At 45.2% G+C, this 19,203-nt stretch overlaps 6 protein-coding genes across 6 annotated transcripts; 3 read left to right on the forward strand and 3 right to left on the reverse strand.

Annotated features, from left to right (window-relative positions):
• Positions 1-1,198: 1,198 nt before the first annotated feature.
• BT62DRAFT_973369 (PLC-like phosphodiesterase) lies at positions 1,199-3,015 on the reverse strand. Its single transcript, XM_043189110.1, has 4 exons — positions 2,827-3,015; positions 2,691-2,773; positions 1,543-2,637; positions 1,199-1,487 (listed from the first exon to the last, which is right to left on the reverse strand). The coding sequence occupies exons 1-4, from the start codon at positions 2,953-2,955 to the stop codon at positions 1,322-1,324; spliced, it is 1,473 nt and encodes a 490-aa protein (XP_043036203.1). The 5' UTR covers positions 2,956-3,015; the 3' UTR covers positions 1,199-1,321.
• Positions 3,016-3,196: 181 nt separating this feature from the next.
• Positions 3,197-4,416, forward strand: BT62DRAFT_982405 (uncharacterized protein; the record flags this gene model as incomplete). Its single annotated transcript, XM_043189680.1, has 2 exons — positions 3,197-3,605; positions 3,656-4,416. 2 exons carry the CDS (start codon positions 3,197-3,199, stop codon positions 4,414-4,416), a joined length of 1,170 nt encoding a protein of 389 aa, XP_043036204.1.
• Positions 4,417-6,388: 1,972 nt separating this feature from the next.
• Positions 6,389-7,398, forward strand: BT62DRAFT_370437 (uncharacterized protein). The gene is made up of 4 exons (XM_043180662.1): positions 6,389-7,007; positions 7,067-7,122; positions 7,183-7,305; positions 7,363-7,398. Exons 1-3 carry the CDS (start codon positions 6,501-6,503, stop codon positions 7,241-7,243), a joined length of 624 nt encoding a protein of 207 aa, XP_043036205.1. The 5' UTR covers positions 6,389-6,500; the 3' UTR covers positions 7,244-7,305; positions 7,363-7,398.
• Positions 7,290-7,804, reverse strand: BT62DRAFT_935738 (uncharacterized protein). The gene is made up of 3 exons (XM_043187006.1): positions 7,625-7,804; positions 7,553-7,567; positions 7,290-7,503 (listed from the first exon to the last, which is right to left on the reverse strand). The coding sequence occupies exons 1-3, from the start codon at positions 7,753-7,755 to the stop codon at positions 7,359-7,361; spliced, it is 291 nt and encodes a 96-aa protein (XP_043036206.1). The 5' UTR covers positions 7,756-7,804; the 3' UTR covers positions 7,290-7,358.
• Positions 7,805-9,663: 1,859 nt separating this feature from the next.
• BT62DRAFT_370605 (uncharacterized protein) lies at positions 9,664-10,227 on the reverse strand. Its single transcript, XM_043180663.1, has 4 exons — positions 10,188-10,227; positions 9,890-10,105; positions 9,813-9,835; positions 9,664-9,762 (listed from the first exon to the last, which is right to left on the reverse strand). Exons 2-4 carry the CDS (start codon positions 10,005-10,007, stop codon positions 9,706-9,708), a joined length of 198 nt encoding a protein of 65 aa, XP_043036207.1. The 5' UTR covers positions 10,008-10,105; positions 10,188-10,227; the 3' UTR covers positions 9,664-9,705.
• An 89-nt stretch (positions 10,228-10,316) lies between these two features.
• BT62DRAFT_1036389 (uncharacterized protein) lies at positions 10,317-12,832 on the forward strand (the record flags this gene model as incomplete). The annotated part of the gene is made up of 9 exons (XM_043178386.1): positions 10,317-10,363; positions 10,418-10,566; positions 10,666-10,955; positions 11,042-11,084; positions 11,434-11,699; positions 11,740-11,846; positions 11,927-12,116; positions 12,236-12,295; positions 12,352-12,832. 9 exons carry the CDS (start codon positions 10,317-10,319, stop codon positions 12,520-12,522), a joined length of 1,323 nt encoding a protein of 440 aa, XP_043036208.1. The 3' UTR covers positions 12,523-12,832.
• Between the last annotated feature and the right edge of the window lie 6,371 nt (positions 12,833-19,203).

Consider the following 19,203-nt stretch of genomic DNA (forward strand, 5'->3'; position numbering starts at 1 on the left):
AGTCACAGTCTACCACACCATCCAATGATTTCCAAGATGCCTCACTCCTCAAGTCTGCATGGAACCTTGTTTGTGACTTTGCCTCAACAGACAAATACACGCTTCCAGGGATCGAACAGGCATTGCAGAATCTGCTTGGAAACCAATATGCTGATGCTGACTGGCGTCCTGCTCTTATGGCCATTATGAATGCAGAGAATGACGTTGGTAAAGCACTGGAGGCAGTCAATCAGTTGGCTTCTTCATCACAGTCAAAAATGAACACACCTCCCACCCAAATTGCCCCCATTCAACAGCTCCAGACAGCAGAGATAATGTTGAAGGACCATCTTGTCAAATTGAAACAATGAAATTGCATGTTTGGTCTCATTCCAACTATTGGAGAGATGGTTAGCTCTATTGCAGAAGAGTATACTGAAGATCTTGAGGTGATGCCAACAGATGAGGAGATTGTTGCTGCTGTCAAGCATGATATTGCAGTAGAAAATGGGGAAATAACTGTCATTGACGATGAGGAGGAGGAAGAAGAGGAAGAGGAGGGTGAGGAAGAACAGACCTTGATAACTACAAGGGAAGGATTTGAGCTTATTCAAAAGCTGGAGGCATTTTGTGTTTCACAAGGTGACCAGGGTGGATTAGTACCACAGCTGAGGAAGTTGAGAGGGGCATTATTCAAGGAGATGCATGGAAAGCTGACCCAAAAGCCACTGACAGCATTTTGGGGAAATGACGACGTTGTCACATAAAGTCACATGTCACATCACGTGCTATTTTGGTTCTGCATAAATCTATAAATGCATACAGTTTTGGTGTCTCCCGACCATATGCATTGTGAGATAGTCAACTGTACTTTGAGGGATTAACCTAGGCCGAGAAAGAAAGGGGAGAGCCTGGTAACTATGACAACTCTTCTTCCGAGTCGGCGGCAATTACAAGACTTCTATGTATGTATCTTTACTTCTTGGTCGTGCTTCTTGAGTTGATAAGGCTTGCGGGCAGGCACGAAGGCTTCGGTTTTTTTTGTCGATCTTAACATCATTTGTATGGTCGGGATATTCCAGGCATTTATTCTGCCTAATGCCTCACAAATGGAGGAAGACGAAGATGACAAATAGCGAGCTTGCATTCAACGTCTTTGATGTCGATTGTCATTGTAGCCTTGTAGGATGTGTGGGGCTATGATTTTCTCACTGAAATTGCGACTTTAACTGCATGTATATTTAAATGCCCTTATGGCGACATAGTTCAGACAAAACAGGTATAAGATAAACCCGGAATATTGTCCAGAATAATGCTCGACAGCTTAATGTTGACGAGCATCCTAGTTAGTAGAGATCGTGAATCTGACAAGAAGAGTTGCACCGGAATTCTTTCCGGTCATATCCAGCATTCTGATGAATCGCCACCCTTGTTGCAAGTGAATCAAGCGCGCACAGAAAACTACGATCTTGACATCCGTGCCAAATTCATCATGCTTGATGCAGAGCCTAAATCAAGTTGAGGAACCTCAGGCAGCAGAACAGAGAAAACCAGGAGCCATACCTCACAAATGCAAGCTCATCGATGTCGAATTCCCATTCAAATGTCTGGTTCCACATGATATCGGCGCCCTGCCCTGGAACGCCCTCGGCTCTGATGGACCTTGACTTCCACTTCTTATCCCCGCTGCGGTGGAACAGTTGTGCGCTGACATGGGCTTTGTATTCCTTTCCTTCGCAATCATTCGGAGGGGGTAACGAGCTAACTCCCGCGATTTCTCCGATGAGCTTGATTTTGCCGTCCTGCGGATACCCCAGGCCGCTGGGTTTTTGAACCCAACCGCCGGTACCGACAAACATCCCTTCGTTGAGCTGCATGCTACGGTCGTAATGCTGCCAGTTGAGACAGGCGACGTGGGTGCCGTTACGCCAGCATTTGAGAACATCCATGTTGGTTGAGGTGATGCGGGTGCCTTTTGGGAAAACCCGACGGAGATGGTGAAGTCCATGGTCGATGAGAGTCTCAAGAGTGTGGGGAAGGAGGCTTGAGATGGAAGACTCGGAAACGTTGATGAGAATGTGACGCGGCTTGGCGAGCCGCTCGTGTTGCCAGCCAGATTTAGGTTTCATGCTTCGGGCGTAGTGGCCAAGCGATGCGAGTTCGGGGGATATTTTCGTGCAGTCATCAGAGATACGTGAGCCTTCTTCGGAAGATAAATCAGACGAGGAAGATGACGAGGACGAGTCGCCCGATGAAGGAGGATAGTATTCTACCATCAGGAGGATACGTCCACGGACGTCCCTGGGAGTGACTATGTCATCATAGATCCCTTCGAGCTTCTTGTCAACAAGCTTGTGGCCCCAAGCGCCCTTCATGACACGGACCAGTTCTTCCTGGCCTTGAACGTCGACATGGCATTCCAAGCTGACCATGACGGGCCAGTCCCCAGGTTGGACGGCATCTCCAATAGCTACACAGACACTTTGGAACGGCACAGACTTGCTAAATGTATGGCCGTGGGTGACAATTAATCCGTTCGCACTAGGCCAGACATCGATTTCCACACAACGCCCGTTCCGAGACAGGACGTGGGTATAGGAGGCAGGAGAAGAGCGACCCACTAGCTGACGAGATAACAAGTACGTGTTATGAGAAGAACTAGAATTTTGTTTAAGTCAAAGGCTCTACAGGGTCTGTCTTGGCTCGCTTACGAGATGAAGTAGTGGGTAAGGGGTAAAGAATCATCAACCAAAGGAGGCTTTATAACGGGAATTTGTAAAACATGATTGGTAGACTGTCGGACCTGATGTCAGCAGTATTGTGTCCAAATATCGTATACAGGCTCACCTCTCCTTCATTTTCCAAGAATTGTTCAATTTCGGGACTTAGACGGACCGTAGTATTTTGAGGTTCAACGTTATGATTGGAATCGACGCGATATACATGTTCAATTTGCCGCCATTCTTCTTCCTCCATCGTGGATGCGATGCGGGCTGTACAGTATGTCTTGGATCCAGTGGTGTAACTGAGTCCCCGCGCAGCCTGAATCAGGTGACGTAATGCTGTGTCAGCAGACCTCGTTAAATGTCCGCAACTCGCTTGTTAGTGGACCACAGCATTCCCGATGGCGGACACAAAAGTATGGTCATTTCTTGGTGATATTTTCTATGCTCAATGTTCTTCGTAGGTACCGAATACTGCAGCGAACAGAGTAGCAATGTCTCGTGCCCTCGGTGCTGCATTTCTGAACCACCAGGTTGAGCAGCTCGAGAAGACAGTCGTGTCGAACGGACCTGCCTCGGGCAACTGGCGGGACAGGAAACAGACATCTTCTCACCTGGTGGCACCGCCGCACAAACGTGTTGCAAGCTCTCCCAACGGAAAAACCAACAATCGGAGGAGAGGGGGGGACGTTCCCAGTGCGCCGAAGGAGAGAGACGCCGGACCTCGTGGTGGCAGGAACTTCGACTCCGTGCCCCCGAAAAGGCGCTTTGCAGGTGAAGAGAAGCATGAGAAGGATGCCGACGTTATCATCGTCGATGCTAGCGTTCTAATCCATGCCCTGGACAATTTGAAGAAGTGGTGTAGGAACGATAGAGAGGAGGTCGTTATTGTGCCCCTTGAAGGTGCATTTACTGACATCTATCATCATCATTTAAAGCTCATACTTTGTCAGCCTTGAATACTCTTGATCTTCTCAAGAAAGGGTCCACCATGCTTGCTCAACGAGCCAGAGCCGCATCCAGAATACTCGAGGCCCAAGTCGGTGTCAACCCTCGCATTCGAGTCCAACAAGATAATGCATTTGTACTCTGGGACAAGATTTCCTTCAAGGAAGGTAGTCTCTCCGAAGACTCGATTACGGATGCCGCAAGCCACAGCCCTCATGTTTCTCCGGAATGGGTCCGCCGCACAATTTGCAGTGCCCGTTGGGAATCCGAGCATGCTCAGGACACTACTCCGTCCTCGAAGGTCGCCGATCCAAAGGTCATTGTCGCAGTCTGCACCACATCCCAGAGCCTCTCGCCTCCGCTGGTGCCCGTGAAGCTCTCCGAGTCGCCTACCGAGTCCGCTCTCACTCCAGTTCCACTTCCAGCACCCACTCAACACAACTACAACAAGCATGAACCCCGGTCTAGTGGGTCCCTTGTGGCTTACTGGGCCGCACGCGCGGGTCTCGAAGTCATTGATGTCAAGCCTACTGCCGCCCCTACCCCGAACGGGAATGTTCGCAGCTCTTCCGAGGAGGAACGTCCGAAGAGGATTGCTGTGAATAAGGGCCGTCGGGGCCCGGCGAACATTGGCACCACTGACTTCTCCAAAGGTGGACTGGTTGAACGATCACCTGCCGTCTTGGCGATGATGGAAATGGTTTCCCGGCCTAGCAAGGTCGTGAGGGTACTCGCTAGAGGTGAGAAGTTAGAACCTGACCCGTAGGGATACTGAGCGGAACCAATTCGCTTTGCCGGAGCCGGTTTACAACTTTTCGTGGCCTGGTAAGTTCACAGCTACACCCCTTTTGAACTGAACTTGACGTGTGCACTTTCCAGCTGAGACTGATTACAGCGGTGCCTGTCTTCTCTGTTCTTTTGCCCTGAAGGTTATGGTGTCGCTCGCAATACGATACGGAGCATCTTTCTCGGATCTCAGGTCGGGCCGTTTTCTCCATTGGAATTTGGTCTCAGGAACGGAGAACGCACCACAAATGGATGATGTAGCCAGCGGTACATACCTCCCTGCTCCGAACGGATATCTGTGGATTGCACTCGATTTATGTTGGGAAGAATTTCTGGCGGACTGTGAATATGACTCTCCCACTAGTTACCTCCCAGTCATCTCCTTTTTTCTTTTCTCGTCTATGCCAATTTTTTATTTCCTTTCCATGGTTCCAGATCTTTACAGTCTATCAAACCTTATCTTGTACGCATACGAATATTGATTCTATGAGGAGCGATATTCGGTGATACCGCGTTTCGAACAATCATGGTTTGTTTTTGTGGGACACGGGTGGAAGATTATGGTGAGTATTTCGTTTGGTCCATGCAAGAATACTTTGAAAATTGATATCTTTGTTCTGCAGGAAGCACATCACGTAACCAATGTTTGTACAATTCCATCGACCACAAAGGAAGACGCCTACGTTTCCGGATAATGAAAACAACAGCATTCGAACGTATTTAAACCCTGAGCGTGCCAGTGACTACCACATTTTCCTCTCATGAATTCGTCTCAATCCATCACGATCCCCTTCGCTGCTGCATCGGAAAAGAATCGTCGACCACCTCCCGAATTCGTCGACATCCCTGCAGACCATGCCAGGGGGCGGGACTATCCTCAGACACAAGGATTCTAACGGTGTCATTTACAATGAAATCTTCAATCCTCGAGATCCGCTGCCATCCACAACAAATGGGCGCCTACGATCCTCGCCTCTTTGTACGGTGATGTAGACATCGGGCCCACCGACTACGAGAGTGAAATGAAGAGACTTGCTGATGTTCAGGTATCCTGGGTACGTCACATTCTTATGTTGCTTGAATTCACGCTGAAAGCCACATGCTACTTAGGAACCCCCAAGCCCACGAATGATGTCTCCTCTCGCATGTTCCCCTTTACCGATAGTCTTTGGATCCGAGTGTAGGATCCCGATATGTTTCGCCTCCCGGGACAACCGAAGACATCCTTTGGGTTGGATTTCGTGAATGAGAAGAGTGAACCACAGGCCATTGGTGAAAGAATCACTATCATCGTTGGACCAAGGATGCCTGATGGTCCCGAGCAAGAAGGAGACATCGCCCTCTCTATGGATGATATGGGAGTTGAAGATCCTTCGCATTATACGAATCTGACGCGATATGGGGTTACGGGGGGTGGCGAATACAAGTTTGTGTATGAGGGGGTAGAAAAGAAGACATATTCGTTCCCTGGGAACTTGTTGGAGGATGCAGCGCCCCAATCTTCTACCGCCTAAAAGTCAGTTTTCTTTGGTGTTTTCCTTTCCCCGTTCTAATTCGAGACGACAGCCTGAAAACTTCCCTGAAACCGCAAGTTGAACGCGCTGTTAACGGTTATGTAACAACAAACTATCTCATTATGCCAATATTTCTTCACCGCTGTCTCCCAGCTTTCCACTGGAACCAGAAAGTCACCAATACACATATCCGCTTCAACGTCATAACTTATAAGGATCTGTAGGAGGTGAGGGTTCAACGTTCAAGGGCCACACAAAGCGCCTGAAACTTGCCCAAAATCTGCTTCGAAAATAGGGAGAGCCCTTCTCGAGAAGGACCAGCCATGGCTAGAGCGTGATTTAGTGACTGCGGGACTTATACTGGATGCAGCAACGGACGACGAGGAAGAAGTAAATCAGTGCAGTACACTTCTTCAGGCTGTTCTCCTTCAATTGAACACTGCTGAGGAGCAAAGTTCCTTCAAGTATTCGGAATTATCCCGAATGGTCTTAGAAAAATCGCTTAGGCTTTCGATTTTCCCAGTACGATTGGAATGTCCAGGCCCGGAAAATGCAGTTGAACGCGGCGACATCCAAGTATCATACCGAAAATCTCGAGCCATTGTTCCATGAACTCGAAAACATCTCTGTGTCCTCCGAATTCCAGGCCAGTATCTTTCTTGTTAAGAGCAATGCGGTATGCCGCCTGGTCGCTAACACCTACCAGTCACTGATGCGACGAGGTCTCCGTATGAATGATCAACGGATGTTCTCAACTTTCCTCGAGTATCGAGAGAACTTGAAAGCTGGCCTGGCCCCGATGCTCTCGGAGCTCAGGTCGACGACGAAGTGGAGTTCATCTGCACCAAGTGGACTTCTACACCTCGAGGGTGTCAGGGAATCATGTCAAATTCGCCTTGTACCAGGCATTGTTATCGACCCTGATGACCCCCACAACGGCTCTGGTCTTCTGACCGTGAATATCACGCATTCCGGAGTCCTGGATCACGCGATGTCCGTGTACAAGACGCTGGATGTGGCGGATGTGCAGCAGTTTGAGTATCATGAACAAGGAAAGGTTCATCCCTTGTTCTACTGCTCCGCATGTTTTTATTGATACAAGTGTCATCAGTTGAGCGCGGAGAAGACTGTTTATCGGATTTCCGACACACCGTAATCAAAGAGTGCGACATGTGAGACTGATTCAAATTTTGTACTACTCTTTCAATCGTCGAGAAAAACCCCCCGTATAGAGTGCTTATACAACTTCAATGCATCTCAGAACATCCGAGAGAGAACCTCACAGGCATGTAGCTCAGTAAAAGTCCTATATTGTTATCAAATTTCGACATATTCCAGTACCCCAAGCTATTGAAGTAATCAGTCTTCCGAGTTCATCATCTTTGCAGTCAGTTAACCCCGACACGATTTAGGCAGCCATCGCCATCAGCCCTACACCTAAACCAGCGATGACCATCCCACCCGAAACACTATTTTCGAAGCCGGCACTTGTACTGGTGCTTGTAGTGGGGGTCGCGACGGAAGAGATTGAACTATTCACGCTCGATGAGAAACTGCTGCGACATTTATCAGTGTGCTTTCTTGCCCCTGTGAAAGACGCACGATGGAATGACTCCGCTGCCACAAAGGTTAGTTAGAAATGTAGCGCAAGACGGTTGGATAGGTATTCTCTACCTTGGAACAGACAAGGATACAGTGGCCATGGGATCGGTGGTCGTTTGCCCCGCAATTTGGAGAGGTAGGAGGACGAGAAGGATGAAACCAGTGAGGAGATACATAACGATATCGTTGTAGTAAGACTCCATTAGTGCCAGATTTTATACTCGAGGGATTCTACCGTGACGTAACGAAGTTATTGTCGCGGGCGTACTAGACGAAAGAGGCAAGGCGCGGGTCACCAGTCACTGTAGGGAGCTCTGGTGAAACAATCCGGGAAACGATAACGGTTCGTCGGTGAAGGCTTGTTAATTATAAGACCTCGATACTTGAACGTTGAGGCCGCATAGAAAATTGTGACCTTGGCTTTGGCTATGTTGCTGCTGACTTGGGCATCATCCTCTTGTAGTTTCAGCTTTATCAGCATAGAAACAGGAAATGACGAGGACAAAGCGTTCATGGCCAACATGAAGGATTCCCTCTTGCTAGTATCAAGATATGCATCCATAACCAATGTTAAAAGATGCTGTGAGGGTGGCGCCGAGGTCACCGCTCACATGAGGAACTTAGCACAATCGTAGACAGGTTTATCGACTGTTGATTGCGAAAGCCCGACCCGGTACAAAGGAACTAGCTACGTTATATACGGGTTCGGCGGTAAATCAAATACTAACTCGTAGGTAAATAAGGGTAAGCACAAGGTCCCGGGGCATCGACTCGTTACAGATGGTCCAGTCCGGAATAGCAGTTGGGGGAAATCCAAATCAATTCTACGCCCTTTGAATTTGTTCAATGACAACCTATACAAAGTACGTCCCTCTTGGGAAGTCCGTCATGCATGATGGCTGGCGAACGGAACGGCGTTTGTTAAAAGCAAGTGATAGATCCGGGGTAAGATGGGCGCAGCTTCGGGATGGACGGGCCACCTTGTAAATATTCGAACTTCAACGTCCAAGCCCATGGCAAAGAAGAGAGAGCCCGACGATTCCACTGAAGGTCCAGGTTCCAGACGAGTGAGACTGGCTCAGCACATTTTTCTTATCGCCGATGAAGCTGAACACTGTTTAAGCCTACTGTAGCCATAAGTTTTCTGAAGCGTCAGAAACGATTCTCGAAAACCGTCGGGTCTTTCGCTTTTCCTCATATGACTGGGTTTCTTTTGTAATGCGACTCGGCCCTATACAGCGTGCTGGAAAGTATTTACTCGACTTCCGAGCCCGAGGTCCTTTAGTATAAAGGATAGGGACTATTACTGAGGAGCAGCCGACGATGATGGTCTCGTGCTTATCGGGCATGTAGATTCCTCCGGTGGCAATGACAGAACCACAGGGAAGTCAACTGTGGGTTACGTCTTCACGATGGCTAACAGACCTGTCTCGCGCGCGAAAAAGTAAGTAGCATTGTCGACGACTGAGACTGAATACATGGCCACGGTACATGGTAGCAATGTTGGCGTTCAAAACAAAGGATGATGGTTCGCAGTTTATCAACAACCCTTTTCTATTGAATATTTTTCAAATCCAGGCCAAAGTTCCCGGAGACTCGGCTCCTCTTTCTCGAAGCATGGGCTTGACAACGGACGGGAACGGGACCTAGGCTATGAGCCGCTGACCCTTGCTGTAAGTAAACGGTTCAAGTAACCGCCTACATAAATGAAAGCCGTTTTTGAAATTAATTCGGATATTTACCGCAGAAGACCCAACGTTCAGTTTATCAGTTTATCGTTAGAGACTTCCAATGATTGGATCATTACGAGTCATCTGCACAATCTTCTCGGTGGAGGCCCAGCGGAGGTCACATCATGAATGGCCGTGTTGCAATGTCTTGTGGTCTGCATCCGTTCTCATTTCTTCCAGCTGTTGCCAGAGAGTGCTTCGGCCGAATCCGCCACGGGCTCGACAAGAGGCTTGGTTCCAAAAATTGATTTGGTCACAGCATGTATTGTCAGGACCGTGCCTTTTTAACGGACAGCATGGTTTACTGTCAGGTTTCTTCCCTCTCCCTCGTGTAATATAGTTACTGTGCCTTATGGAATATTAGGTTTGCTCCAAAACGATATGATAGCTAGGGATCATCTCGTCGTAGACGCCGTCGAATGATTAGTTCAGGTTAGGTCGGAAACGTTTCCAATATTCCGTGTCTTGGGCAGGATGAGGCTGATTAGACATTCAGTACTTGTTAGAACAGAGATGGTCAGAAAGCATACAGCATTGCTAGCGCCCGAAGTATCTAAATTGGAAGAAAATAAACATCTGACCGACAGTGAGACGAAACGAAACGTACGAGCTTTCAAACACCTGAAGTAACCCCCCCTTAATAGAACCATGTGTCCCTCCAGGAACTCCTTGCCGTTTTCCCAGAACTTTACTTGGGTGGTCCAACCAAGAGGGGGGAGGGTCATCGTAAGTAGAAGATGCAATGCAAAGGGGGGAAAATGTGTTCGGGCATTTAACAAGGTACCTGACCGGTTAAAGCGATAAACGGCAAGCTCTTTGTTGGCTGGAAGGGGGAATCATATGGTAGCATTTAGGATCCGTGAACAGGGAGCGTGCGCCCACATAGCAAGATTTTAAAAGCCGACCGGAATTGTGGCGAAACAGTAGATAGTGGAAGATGCGAGACTCCCCGACTCGGAGATATTTGCTGAGCAAGCATTCCAGCAGTTGAAATTTTATCAACAAGAAGCCCGGAGCCTTTTCTAAACGCTATTATGTTGATTTATGCACAATTCTTGGCGCTTATTCCTGAGCAAGGGTTGTAGTTCACCAAGTTGCACTGAGCTCTCCTTCTGTTGACTCTTTTCACTTTCAGTCATGAGCAGGTGTCTTGGGCTAAGTCCTTGGAGGCTTGGCTCATTTTTGTCGAAACCACAATTGAAGAAGACGGACATCAACGAGACTTGCATAATAAGCCGCTGACAGAAGCATCAGCTCAAGCACTTGCTTTTAGTGACGGTTCAAGTGAGTGACTGCGACTGAAGCCATCATCAAACTCTACCATTTGTTTAAGAATACCGAACGTTCGGTTTCTCGTGACGAATTCCGAGGATTGGGTGGTAGCTCACTTACACAATCCTCTTGATGGCGGGGCGCCTGAGGTCGTATCATACCTCTGGAAAACGCGTGGAAAACCGTATGGAAGTATGCTGTGCCGATATGAAGCAATAGACTATTGGAGAAAGGATGTAGGGACTATCTATGCAACGTTGTGTTGGATTAGCAAGCAGGAGCTCCGTCGTATCTCGCCGGCCAAGCTCGATACCCCTTTATGTCAGGATGGACAATATATACTGAATACCATCTGTCGAGCACCCTCACCGCGTTTCTGCTTATCGCTACGCTGTGTGAGGGTGAGTATCTACTTCTATTACTTCGTATATCTCACTGACTAGTATCCTGTAGTTTCTACATTAAAGCTAACAGTGTATTCTAATAGGTGCTACGAACGCGTGTCACTTTCTTAGACGTTGATGGAATGGGTACGTCCTAATCAGTAATATGTGATAATCACGGGTAGTATTTGACTTCAACCTACCTGATTGGACGAAAACACGAACGTATCTGGCGGTTGAGGGAGAGCGATGAGACCCTCAGGTAGTTATAGTCAGATGAAAACAGAGACACGGCGTGCTGATGAGCGGTCGACGTCTGTGGGGAGAAGGAGGAGATGCTGGGTAGCATAGTCTTTTACTTGGATAAATCTCTTTATGTGACTCGGCATGGCGGAGCTGCCGTCTGTTTGACAAGGCTTCTCGTATCTTCGTATCTTCAACAAGTTTCGGAAAGAATGATCGGTCGCGGACTAGTCTTTTTACCTTTACCTCTCAGATTCGGGGATCCTATCCTTCATAATGGTCCTCATGAGCACTTTGCAGCAATTTCGCGAATACTGGTGGGGAAGGGACGACTTTCTCATTGCCAACACGGTTATACATTTTCCTGCCTTCCCAAACCATGTCTTTACCTTCTGCGGCTCCCAACTTGTAGTCCACAAGGATTACATCTACCTCTTCGAGCGGCTACAGACCTTTTCTCAGTATCAAAGGAATTACTCGTGGGGGAATCGTTCTGAACGGGCATCGAGGTATCGGAAAGTTTATATTCATCTTCTACGCCCTCGTCCGATGTCTGCAGGAGTCGCGGGATGTCATCTTCTACTTCTATCATCAAACTGTTCATTTCTCAAAAGATGACGTCAAAGAAGTAGGCCTCAACCATGACTTGATTTACACTCCTCCATGGTGTCTCATGGACAGTTACAATGGAGAATGTCCTCCGTCAGAACTCGTTAAGCACGGTTATGTCTTGCTATATATCACAGCGTCTCTTACCTCGTCTCTGTCGACACAGAGATGCCCAAGAAACACCGTATTTTCTCTACAGAACGCTTCAAGTCGCTCACCAAGCGAGTAAAGTGGAGACGTCGACAGGCAGACCTCTCTCCTTTGCACGAGTTACAAATCTCTATCGAGAAGCCATTGCTACCCACCCCGACGGAAGAGTACACGACTGTACCTCCAGTTATCACTTACTGTCTGGTCGACCCCGTTGAGCTAACATCTTCCCCATCACCGCATATTAGTCTTGACCTCTGTCAGTCATTTTCTCCTCTGTCAATGATCGTCCACAGGACGATCGCTTTTACACCTTGCGTCGAGAGGTGTACAATTTGGTCACACAAGACAGTGAGGTGAGCTTCTCCAACTAATTTTTCTGATCAAAGTGCTGATGTCTCTCATCTTGCAGCCAATGGCCCATATGTCCACCTTGTTATTTAGAGACCTCCGGTTTTCCGATCCATTATGGTGCTTGGCTACTAGTTCCCTTCGAGTTGTTGACGAGACCGAAGCATTCACTCCATCAGATACATCTCAAAAGGTGCATACCACCGCGCCCGAATCATCCTCACCACTTTAACATAGAACTCTTATTTGAAACGACCCAAGGTGAGATGCTCCAGATTTGGTGCCAGTGAAGTTCCAGCACATTGCACTGTCATTTGAGTCAAACAAGAGACTGACCACACAATGTTCAATTGTCAGATGTTTGACCATGGTGGACAGACTGCCCAGAAGTTCAGTAAAGTTTGCTGAACACTGAAAGCCAACCAATGAGTATCTACATTTATGCACATTTGAGATATTACTTGCCAAGCATCCATATGTCAATTTGGAATGCAGAACTGACCTTTTGTTTTTGTTTTTCAAGTTTGTAGCTTGCAAGCCACATCTATATGTCAATAGCCACAACCTAAGGTGGCTTCCTTAGATAATGCTTCATGATGTGTTGGATCACATGCTAATCCCAGCTTCTTCTCAAGCATCCTTCATGTCACTCATGTCCCAAGGTGGCATCTCTGCAGATATTGTGGATATGATTATTGACAATGTTTATCATTTTCATTGGCCTGATGACAGTGATGGTGGTGACCTTTCAGAGCTCAAATATCAATGCCACTCCACTTTAACATCATGTTCTTTGGTTTGTATGACATGGCTGCTATGCAGTCAATACCATCTTTTCTGAACCACAACTATATCCTTTGCTAATCATGCAACTTTTATGCATCTTATTGCCAGTCCACACTGCTCTTTCCTTGGCTTCATTCATATCTTAATTCTCAAGGATCTTGAAGGACTGAACAATGACAACAGTTATTCTAACATGTCCATCTTTGCCTGCAATTTAGTGAATCTTTTGCTCTTCAAGACTCCTTCAACCACCATGCCTTTCATATTACCCAACATCAAGAGGCTGCATATAACCAATGCCCCATTCTCTCTTATTTCAGAGGAGAACTTTGACACTTTTCTTCTTTTTCTATCCAGTCTCACCAGCACCACACACTTAGCTCTGAAATCATACATTTTCCATACTCTGGACCACATAATCTGCATTCTGTCATCATGCAGAACCTTGGAGTCTGCATGTTTAGAATATAACCTGTGTATGGAAAGTCTGCCTTCAGAAAAAACAACTCCATCCTATCTCCCTAGACTTCCTGCTTCTTTATCATCTTTGCTATTTATTGTTGGCCATGAACTCAGCTTTATTTCTAAAAATCATTCCCATTGCTGGTCTATCACTGAAGCATTTGAGTATGTCTTTGACTCCTCAATATACTGTCCAATCATATGTATCATAATGATCTGGATTAAATTGCACTGATATTTATCATTTTCTTTGAGTAGATGCAGATACACTCTCTTGCAATGCAAACCTTGAGTACAACACAAATCTTGAATCTATCATATTTAAATTTGTTCCTATAAATAATGCCTTTAATAACATAAGGAACTGCACTTGACACATCCCTGAAATGCTTTGAAAAATCATGTCTTCCTCTATCAACAAAATAATCTTGACAGTCTGAATGGTGTTTGTGGTCCACTTTGATAATCTTGATTGAAAGTCCATTGTTGAAACTCTGAGTTGGAAGAACTACAGGAATCTCAGGAGGTTTTCAGTTCTACAGATGAGAAAAAATATGATGGATAAGTCAAAGGAATGGATCACTCAAAAGTTAAAGCTGATGATAGACAAGAATCTATCAATCAAAATTGTGGTCTGCAATGAGAGATGTGGTCAGTTTGTAGAAGGGTGCTTTGGATGGTGATTCAACTATTGTGTACTTATTAACAAGATATTATTATAACTGTTCTATTATCATACAGCCTCTAAATTTTCTCTATTACCCAGTGGAATGTCTTCATAAGCATTGTGCCTCCTGAAGTTTCTACCAATACAAATCCTACTATGTCTGATGGCTTTATATTGTATCAAAGTTTCAGTATGTTTTATGAAAAGACACTTTTAGTATAATAGCTTTTTTAGTATGAGTTTGTGTTATGATTTTTCTGCTTTTATTCTTTATGTTCACAGTATTAACCCCTATTCACACTTAGTCAGGGCACTTATACCAGTGCTTAGGACTATGGAGATGTTTTGATCAGCACAGCCATCACCAATCTGAAACACAAGCAACACCTCAACAACAAGACAATTGGCCTATTGTAGGTAATCATGATACTCTAGGACAATGAGCATTATAGCACAAACACTTACAATTAGTAGTACTATATTTATCAAAAGGATAAATGGTATATAAGTAGCATAGCCAGCACTATGTATCCCTAGTCTTGAACTATTCTTTATTCTATCACTTTACCTCAAGTCAACTACTTGTATTGATCTTGGGATATAACAGCTATAAACATATTATTGGACTTAAGCATAATTGTACAAACACAATACAGTGCTTACTTACTATGTGTTCTAGCTCACATGTCACTTGGATCTAATAATTAGTTTGAGACTTCTAATTTCCCTTTCTTTATGCCTATCATGAGTGAAGAAAACCAAATACCTGCCATCAACATTACTACTACTGATCTCACAGACAAATTCTTTAAGCTACTAGCTTCTATTATTGGAACACTTTTAGGCTTACTTGTGATCATCACTCTTTGCTGCAGACATCAATCAGTTACAGCTTGAGTAGTCAGGCACTACCAATTCTTCCAACAAATCCAACAGATCCTTAGAAATATCACTTCTGACCTCTCCCTCTATAATATCTCTCCTTCTGCCAGAGTCTCCTTCCAGCCTGAGGCTGGAACTGTATCTGAAGCCAGGTCTAGCCACCCAAATGAAAGGGGCCTTCAAAAAGAAGAACTCTGATGACCAACCTACCTTTCTCAAGCAGCTAGCCAATGCAATGAGTATCTAAATATGAGATTCAGAAACCCATGGGTCCTGCCACACCTCTCTCCAGTCCCTGATCATGAGGACAAGAACCTCTCCAATGATTTTTTTGAGGAGTCACCATCTCCTGACTCTTCCACTGCTTCCCATGAGTCTGGCATTGGAGACCATGCCTGGGACTCCATTGATGAGATTGCAAGACTTACAGAAAGGGGTTCTAGATATGTCACTCCCTGAGAAAGCCCCAGCTCTCCAGCTCCTAGTCCCATCCCCTTGACTCCCAGCAATCTCTATGACCCAAGGATCATTGAGCAGCTGATGGATGAGGAGAAGAGAAAGCTCAATCACCAGCAGCAGGAGGATGATAAAAGATATTACAATGTATAGTATAGACAATGACTCAGAGAAGAGCAAGCAGCAGAGTAGGACCCTGCCCCATCAGAATATTATAAGCTATATAAAGGTGAAGAGGGAGACTTATACTATGAAAGAGAAGAAGGCCTATTCCTAAGAATCTCCACTGATGAAGCTCAATAAATTGGAGTTGCAGACTCACTGCCCCTTAGCTCAGACATCAATGAGCCCTAAGAGTGGCCCAAGTGGAGACCCAACAATGAAGATGACTCCTGGTCTGCAGACTGGTGGGCCAACACTGAGATATATACTGCAGATGAAGTAAGATACCTTGATAACAACTACAAGCTTCCACTCTCTACTTATAAAGAAAGTACCAGAAGCAGCAGCTCTCCCCCTTCTGACATCAGCTCTATACTTGAGGGGTATAGAATCTGAGTTTCTCTGAGAGCCAGAATTAGTCTCTGAGCTCTCTGACAATTCTTACATAGACATATCACTATCCTCTTCTTCAACAATGACTTCTACAATGACTTCTGCTGATATAATGAGGGAATAGAGAGAGAGAGTGGCAAAGAAACAGTGAGACCAAAAGACCTAAGCCTTTCTGACCTGACTAGCAGTCTACTGCTTAAACTAATAGAGAGCTCTCTAGTGACTATTTGATCTTCTGAGCCAGTGGCCTATGATCAGCCTGATGCCTCTCTCAGAGAGAATAGAGGGAAGGGGGAGGATGAGAGAACCAATGAGGAGAAGGACCTTCCCAAGATGATTGACCTCTGGGTAGGGTATAGAGACACCAATGAAGAAGAACTGGAATGAATAATTCAAGAGACCAAAGAGGAGGAATTCAAAATGCTGTACCAAGAAGGGACAGCGACATTATGAAAGGAAGTCAGTTGGCTGATGACCCCTCTGGATAGGAGGTACTCAGTCACTGACACTGAGAAAAAAAGATACATTTTACAATATGCTGCTACTGATTGTGCCATCTATATTTATAACAGTATGCACTCAGAAAACCAATTAAAGAATCTATTAGCCTTCCATTATAAGGTGCAACTGATGCCAAACACTCTGCTGATACCTCCACAATGAGCCATATATATGACACTATCTATTGGCCCATATAGCCCAAACTCTAAGAACTATTATGATCTATCAGATTTCAAAATCCCTGGATCAACCAAGGAAGCTGACTCCTTGCCGGGGCTGGACAGACCTTGACCTCTGAACCAACTGGTGATGATCCTGAAGCCATATGACTGAGATTCACTATATGAGATGGGCAGATCATATGAAAGGAAGCATCTCCTGAAGAGAGTTCTATTATTAATGATCACTCTCTCTACTCCTTCTCCAGCCCCCCTATAGAATAGAAACAACCTCCATTCAATAAATACTCTAACTCTATGAGGGCCTTATCTCTGAATGCCACCATGCTGCAATGTAAACTCAATCTCCTATGCATCCCTTGTCTCTTTAAAGGAGCCTCTAATGACATTAATCAGTTTCTTGTTGACTGCAAACAGTACTTTAAGGTATACACAGCTTATCTAGGTTCTGATATGAATAAGGTAGTCTTTGCAGCATCCTACTTTAAAAGCAAGACAAAATAGTGATGGATCCTCATTGGATCCACCCTTCATTCCAATATCTGCCAGCACCACCAATACCTATCCTGGATTGTTTTTAAACAAATAGTCCAAGATAAGTTTATTGACCTGGCTATCTAAGAAGTTCATAAGAACAAGATGAAGGAACTTCATATAGGTGATAAAATTGCCAGTAAGTACTTTGATAAACTAGAATGACTCAGAATGCAGACAGAGGTATGAGAAAGTGTCAATGATGATGGATGAATGATTGAGTACCTTAAAATAGAGGTACCTCTATCCTATATCAGTATGATCTCCAATATTAGCACAAACATTCTAAAGAGCTATGAAGCATGAAAGGTCTAGATTACAGAGATGAATAAAGAAAGGCTGTGACAGAAGACAGCTAGTGCTGAGATTATGATCAATCAGAAGAAACTCCACCAGATGGGAAATAGAAAGAACATTGGAGGATCCTCCAAGCTCAGTCCAACTATAATTTTGACACCTTTCTACACTACTCAGAAGATAGACACTGAGACAATATACACTGGCACTGGCAAATCCATGGACATTGACCATCTCAAGAAGAAAGGCAAGTGCTTTAACTGCAGTCAGAAGAGTCATATATTCAGGGACTGCCCAAAGAAAAAGTGCATAAGAGAGGATATCAGAGTGCAGATAGCTGAGCTACAAAGAAAAGCTGAAGGACTAGACAAACCCAGGCTGGACTCTAGGGTTAAGGAGGTAAAAGATGGGGCTGATGAGTGAGTGATTCCACTCAGTTGGCCAAAGAATCTAATGGTGTGTCAGTGGTAGCTATGGGTCAGACTCATATGTCTTCTGTAGATATAATTATTTATGTGCATTTAAATATACCCTGAATTCTCCAGACTACACCTGCATCTAAAGAATCACAACCCACCATGACTCAAGTGCCTGAGGGCTGAACAAAGGGAGAGACCTCTACTAAGTGGCTCAAGCCCTTCAACACAGAATGGACTTGGTGAGCTATATGAGAAGGAAAGGAAGGAGAGGCAATAGCTGCTCTCAAGGGCTGGATCTATCAGACCAAGACTGACAAAGTGGATCAAAAGCTAGTAGAAGAGCTACAGAAGGTAGAGCAGCAGAAGACTTTGGAATGGCTAGATGAACTCTGAGGATCAAAAAAGTTCATCTGACAACAGAAGATGCTAAAGAGGATCTGAGTGTGCATAAGATGAAAATGGATACAGCAGAGCTTTATCCACTGACCACACTCACACTAACACACACACAAAACTCTTAGTTTATGGGGGGATTATAATGTAATAAAAGTAGTAATCAACAAATATAATTGTCCTCTTCAATGAGATCACAGCACATGAACAGTAATAGCATGCTTACAACAATCCAAGGTCTCTCTAGGTCTTAAAGCTTTTCATTTTATCAGAACAAGAGGTGGCAAGAGGTGTTGCTGAGCCTCAAGACAAAGAGTACTGCAGCTCAATACAATACATCAAAACACTCTCACAAAACTCTCCAAATCATCCTAAGCACAGCTCAGATCATCTCAACATCTCTAACACACACAATACATAACTCAAGGCTTTACACTCTAAGCAAAAACCAATCACAAACATGTCCACAAGTGCCACAAAGCACTGATCTCTGTTCACAAGCTTTCAAACTGATTGTAGACTCACAGAATTCAAATCTATATGATCCAGAGACACAAAACATGATAAAATGCCATCTGATAGACCAAAGGGTTTGAACCTCTGTCACCTGTAGCACTGCATGTCACAAATACCTCAAAAACTCAAGATGGCACTCTTCAGATACTACTCTCTTATTTTCAGGTTAGAGCACAATCCAAATCTCTTATTGAATCAGGCTCAAGTTCTTTATAAGCTTCAATGCCTCACTTAGTTCTCACAGCTCTCTCTATGATGTTTAATAA

The sequence above is a fragment of the Guyanagaster necrorhizus genome (genome assembly GCF_019112545.1).
Source record: "Guyanagaster necrorhizus MCA 3950 unplaced genomic scaffold BT62scaffold_27, whole genome shotgun sequence".
NCBI lineage: Eukaryota > Fungi > Basidiomycota > Agaricomycetes > Agaricales > Physalacriaceae > Guyanagaster > Guyanagaster necrorhizus.

Excerpts from the sequence above, each read along its gene's own strand:
- BT62DRAFT_370605 (XM_043180663.1), bottom strand. The coding sequence starts at position 10,007 with ATGACCCTCCCCCCTCTTGGTTGGACCACCCAAGTAAAGTTCTGGGAA. Across the intron at positions 9,836-9,889 it reads CTTCAGGTGTTTGAAAGCTC|ATACTTCGGGCGCTAGCAAT; the intron begins GTACGTTTCGTT and ends CTTCCAATTTAG. Across the intron at positions 9,763-9,812 it reads CTTCGGGCGCTAGCAATGCT|CCTCATCCTGCCCAAGACAC; the intron begins GTATGCTTTCTG and ends ATGTCTAATCAG.
- BT62DRAFT_935738 (XM_043187006.1), bottom strand. The coding sequence starts at position 7,755 with ATGGAGTCTTACTACAACGATATCGTTATGTATCTCCTCACTGGTTTC.
- BT62DRAFT_973369 (XM_043189110.1), bottom strand. The coding sequence starts at position 2,955 with ATGGAGGAAGAAGAATGGCGGCAAATTGAACATGTATATCGCGTCGAT. Across the intron at positions 2,774-2,826 it reads TCTTGGAAAATGAAGGAGAG|TCTACCAATCATGTTTTACA; the intron begins GTGAGCCTGTAT and ends CAGGTCCGACAG. Across the intron at positions 1,488-1,542 it reads GATGAGCTTGCATTTGTGAG|GCTCTGCATCAAGCATGATG; the intron begins GTATGGCTCCTG and ends AACTTGATTTAG.
- BT62DRAFT_370437 (XM_043180662.1), top strand. The coding sequence starts at position 6,501 with ATGCAGTTGAACGCGGCGACATCCAAGTATCATACCGAAAATCTCGAG. Across the intron at positions 7,008-7,066 it reads AGTATCATGAACAAGGAAAG|CGCGGAGAAGACTGTTTATC; the intron begins GTTCATCCCTTG and ends TCATCAGTTGAG. Across the intron at positions 7,123-7,182 it reads GTAATCAAAGAGTGCGACAT|AGTGCTTATACAACTTCAAT; the intron begins GTGAGACTGATT and ends CCCCCCGTATAG.